A 5,542-nucleotide genomic window follows, 5' to 3' on the forward strand; every position below is an offset into this window, starting at 1 on the left:
ATTTTATACATTTTTATAAATTCTATATTTATTTAATTTAAATAAAAATTTCAAAATATATATTCTATATTCAAATAAAATATAAAAAATTATAGATAATTTTCTCTAATTTTCAAACTAAAAAAAATTATATCAACTACTAGCTAAAAGCTGTTTCTATTCACATAAATGTGTAAAATGACCTTCTCATCTTAATAAGCATATACTTTAATTAGCATGCCTCTGTTAGTGCTGAAGGGCCACTACGCCCTAATAAAAAACCACTTATCTTATACAAATTCGTGCTTTTCAACTTTGCTTTTCTTTATATATACAAGTGTGAAATAATAGACAAAGAAAATGTGTTAGGTGTTTTTAATCTGTTATGATTCAAATATTAAAATGAATTAACTGAATAAAATAATTTTAAAGTATTTAATGATTAAATAATAAGATATTTTTTTAAACAATTCTACTAAGTAGATAATAGAGATTGTGAACAACATGAACAATAGATTGTAATTATGGCCTGACAAGGTTAAAAACAAAAAAAATTTACCCCTAATTATTCCCACGAAAAACTCTATTTTTCGCATTTCAATTTTTAACTATCTCTTTCTTATCCTGTTGACCACCGCAACCCTACTCTCTCAAACTCTTTCATCGGCGCCACTCCATTCTTCACCGGTCACAATGATCGGCGCTAATCCGTCTCTCATAGCAAGTATCAGTGTTGTCGTTTTTTCTCTATTTAGCCCTCTCATCAGCAAAAAAATTAAACATATAATTAAAAATAAAATTAACCATTCGCATATCTAGTAAAATAAATGTTTAGTATAATTTAACTGTATATATTTAAATCCAATATAACAAACTAAACATTCAATTTAAAATAAACATAACCATCCTCATATCTAGTAAAATAAACATCCAGTATATATCGATACCAACACCACGCCTACAACACCAACCACAGTTCTCCACGAGCACCACATAGGGAGCCAGTTCTGAGAGTACCATAGGGGTACCATGGAAACATTCACAACGGTTGAGGACAGCTCGCCCTTCAAGGCACCAAGCATAGCCTCCGCAATCCCAATAGCAACACCCTCTTGAGCCTCTTTAATGTTAACTCTAAGATGAGGGGTTAAAGTAACGTTACAGTGTTGAACGAATTTGCTGTCTTTTGTCGGAAGCTTCTAGGTGAACACATCAAGGGTTGTCTGAGCTACAATTCTGTCATCAAAGGCCCTAACGAGTGCATCCTCATCAATAACACTTCTTCTTGGCACGTAGACGATGTGAACGCCCTTCTTCATCTGAGAGGAGAAGGTGCTATGGTGGTCGGATGGCGCTGCTGTGAATCGTGAGGAAGACGTCGCTCCAGTGGTCGGGTGACGTAGCTAGCAACGCGAGGGAGAGGGGCTACGGTAGTTGTTTTTGCTGCTGCGAATTGTAGGATGGAGAAGGACTGCGGTGGTCGGATGACGCTATTACGAATTGTGAAATGGCGTGGGGCTGCGGTGCGCGGGGAAAAAGCCATGATGGTGGACGGCGTTTGGCGGTACTGTACCTTGTGGCGGTTGAAGCTAAATAATTTAAATTCAAAAATTGATTAATCTAATAAATTGACAATCTAATTTTAATAATTAATTTAACTTTTTTTTTAAATCGTTGTTCACGTTATTCAATATTTATATTATTTATTTATACTTTCACTTTTTTTGACTGTGTTAAAATTTATTTACACAGAGTAAGTATAAAAGAAATTCCAATTAAATAAACACGAAAAGAAGAAAAAAGAATAAAAAAAATAAAGAAGGAATAAAAGTGAGAAGAGAATGGAAGGGAAGGGAATAGAGAAAGCGAGCAGTGAGTGTGGTAGTTATTCACTTATTCTTTTTGAATTGGAAAACACAAGCCATGTAGGAAGGAGAGTAATAGTAAGAATAGTGGGAGGGACCACAGGGATATTGGGGGCCTCTTTAGTGAGTTTTGTTTTGTTTCGGAGCATCTCTACCTATAAATCCAAGCAGGGGCTAAGGGGCTATCTCTCATTCCCCCCACAACATTCACTCTTTCTTCTTCTTCTTCTTCTTCTTCTTCTTCTTCTTCTTCTTCTTCTTCTTCTTATGCTCACTATGACGCAACAGAATGTGGTTGTGCCCGCCGAGGAGACTAAAAGGGCGCAAAAGCCACCGGCTATACCGGGAGCCTACATTCCCATTCCCAGGAGGACTGTCTTGAAGACCCTTGAAATCAATGCTTGGCTTGACTCCATGAGAGCTTCTTCTCCCACTCATCTCAAATCCACTCCTTCTCTCGCTCAAGACCACTCCTCTTCTTGGATTGTGAGAACTAATAATACTACTTACTACTCACCACTCCATCTATTAATTAATTAATTAATTAATTGATCTTTAATGTATGTGAAAGCAGCTTAACCACCCATCGGCACTAGACATGTTTCAACAAATCATACATGCATCAAAGGGAAAGCAAATAGTCATGTTTCTCGACTATGATGGCACCTTGTCACCCATAGTCGATGACCCCGATCGTGCTTTCATGTCCGATTCAGTATGTGTCTTCTTATCATATATATATATTTGATTCACATACATACGTAATATAACATAACAAAACATAACATATATATATATCAGATGAGAAAGACTGTGAGGAAGCTTGCAACGTGTTTTCCTACTGCTATAGTTACGGGCAGATGCAGAGACAAGGTACAATTTGCTTCCACTTGCTGCGATCCAATCCAATCTTGTTTTGTTTGAAGTAATTTCACATTGTAATGTGACAAATAGGTATATAACTTTGTTCGGTTGGCGGAACTATATTATGCTGGAAGCCATGGCATGGATATAAAAGGCCCAACAAAGACCTCCAAATATAACAAAGTAAGTGAGTCAAACCTTATTAGCTAGCTTAGCTACCTTTACATCTACTCTTGAGTCATTTACTCATTTTGCATTATTCTACATGCTTGCTTTCATTTGTAGGACACCAAGTCAGAGGCAGTTCTTTTTCAACCTGCCGCTGAATTTCTTCCTCTCATAGATGAGGTGACTCAATTATATATTTCTTTTCTTTCTTAATTAAATAAAAAAAGAATAAATAAATAAAAAAAAAAGTGTAATTCTGTTTGGTACCAATTATTCAGGTGTACCAACAGTTGGTTGAGAAAACGAAATCAACTCCTGGTGCCCGGGTGGAGAACAACAAATTTTGTGTCTCTGTTCATTTTCGTTGTGTTGACGAGAAGGTAATTCAGAAATTAATTTCATTAACTGCTGACAGAAAGTTATTCTTGTTTGATTGAATTGGAATAATAAAAATGTGCTGGTGGGTGTGGGTGGATGCACAGAAATGGAGTGAACTGGCGCAACAAGTAAGATCAGTGTTAAAGAAGTACCGGAAGCTTCGTCTTAGCCAAGGGAGGAAGGTGGGACATGCTTCTTTTTATTATTAATTTTTTTATTTGTTGCTTATATGGTGGGGTATGTGATTTAGTTATATATATTAATATTAATTAGCTTTGCGAAGACGCATAAGAATGAGAAATGTGGATGTCTCACTTTCAATCTTGTTTCTTTATTCAGGTATTGGAGATTCGTCCTACTATTAAATGGGACAAAGGGAAGGCCCTCGATTTTTTGTTAGAGTCTCTTGGTCAGTACTCTCTTGATCTAGTTCCCTTACCTGAGAGGATGACACCCAATCTCCTTATAGGATTAATTTATTCGTTCAATCTTATTTTTTATTAAACAGTACATTAATTAATCGCTTTCATCAACAGGATTTGCCAACTGTAGTGATGTATTTCCTGTTTATATTGGAGATGATAGAACCGATGAAGACGCATTCAAGGTATCCGAGTACTCCTCTCGATTTTTTATTCCATTGTTATAATATATCGTACATAGTTAATTACTTAATTATATTGGTTGACCACAATTTGTTTTGGGATAATTTGAACTAACTTAAATGAGAAAACAGAAATTGAGAGACAGAGGACAAGGTCTTGGAATTCTTGTCTCGAAATTTCCGAAAGACACTAATGCAGCATACTCTTTACAAGAACCTAATGAGGCAAGTATATAATTTTCTCCTTTTTGTTTCCTTTTTCTTTTGTCTCTTGTTGCACCATCGTACTGTACGCCAAGTTAATAAATATCTGATTATTTATTTGTTTACTATTTCTCATGCAGGTTATGGACTTTCTTCAACGTTTGGTGGAGTGGAAGAAAGAATCCCTGCAAGCATCTTCTAGGGTGTAAATTCACTTAGACCAAATTATATATCTATTACTTCCTGCCGTGGCAGAAAAAATTATAAATCAAGTTCAGCTACGGTGGGATATAGTTTTTCTTTTTTCTTTTTTTTTGGTATTGTAATGCTTTGCTGAGATTAGAACAAGAAGAAAAATGTATGCGAAAAGAAAGACAAAAGTGTCTTTCGTTCTGAGTTTGAATCAGGTCTAAGTTGATGTAATTAGCCGAGTAGCAGCAGTACAGGGATAAGTCTATGTAGCTTCAGATGCACATTTTGTCCCCTTTTTATTGATTTTTTTTTCTTTCTTTTTCTATTTTTTCTTTTATATATATATATATATATTTCTCTTTTTATTTTGTAAAGAGAACATTGAAAATACCGTCGTTAAACACCAAGGGAACTAGGGACAAACATTGCTGTAATTTAAAGAAATTAAATTACTATGGATTATGACATGTTGACTAAGCCCATGAGGTGATGGTATTTTGGCTTAGAGACAAGAAGTGATCGAAAGGGATATATAAGTTTTGTTTAACATCTATAATATAATATCATCTTATTTTATTTGCAAAATTCAAAGAAAGGAATGAGGAATTGAAGGGAGAAGCTGCTATCTATATGTAGTGGCAATTATTGACTATTGAGCCTTTGAAAGAATTAAGCATGAAAAGGCTTATGAAGATCTATCACACAAATATTAATGGACATTCAATCTTGATGAGTTATTGACAGATTTCATTAATTAATTTATGCAAACTAGTGAATTCATTGTGGATTGGTAAAATTAAAGTCAAAAAGTCAAAAGATGGCATGGGTACTCTACCCTCTAGAATGATCGATCCACTTGTGTATGGTGGCAAACTAGGACCACTTAGTTGCACGTGCATTAGTAATCATTATTAGAAGTAATATATAGAGAGAGAATTGCAATAGCAGGATCAAGGAACATGCTATCCCAGTAAGATATCCTTAATGTGGAGATAAGATCATCATAACCATCAATGATTGGATACAAAGAGATTCAGGTAATAAGCAAGGGGGGGCCCTTATATATATGGAACTACCTTATTATTACCAAATTTCAATATCATCAGCTGACTCAAAAGTTGCTGTTGTATGTAGTCGTTTGTGAGCTTATTAGACTCAATAAAATAAATAAATACAAATCAAATCGGCCTATGCTACATATGCAGTGGTAGCTCTTTGTCATTATTCAACGGTTGAATCAATGTTCCCTTGTCCATGCCCAAGCTAAACAAGTACACTACATAGCTAT

General features: G+C 35.0%; 1 protein-coding gene across 1 annotated transcript; it reads left to right on the forward strand.

Moving 5' to 3' along the window:
• LOC107631101 (probable trehalose-phosphate phosphatase J) lies at positions 2,020 to 4,367 on the forward strand. The gene is made up of 11 exons (XM_016334428.2): positions 2,020 to 2,330; positions 2,419 to 2,559; positions 2,646 to 2,717; positions 2,799 to 2,891; positions 2,994 to 3,056; positions 3,155 to 3,256; positions 3,359 to 3,436; positions 3,594 to 3,663; positions 3,791 to 3,861; positions 3,991 to 4,083; positions 4,203 to 4,367. The coding sequence occupies exons 1-11, from the start codon at positions 2,112 to 2,114 to the stop codon at positions 4,269 to 4,271; spliced, it is 1,071 nt and encodes a 356-aa protein (XP_016189914.1). The 5' UTR covers positions 2,020 to 2,111; the 3' UTR covers positions 4,272 to 4,367.

Source organism: Arachis ipaensis, chromosome B03, assembly GCF_000816755.2.
Source record: "Arachis ipaensis cultivar K30076 chromosome B03, Araip1.1, whole genome shotgun sequence".
In the NCBI taxonomy this organism is placed as follows: Eukaryota; Viridiplantae; Streptophyta; class Magnoliopsida; order Fabales; family Fabaceae; genus Arachis; species Arachis ipaensis.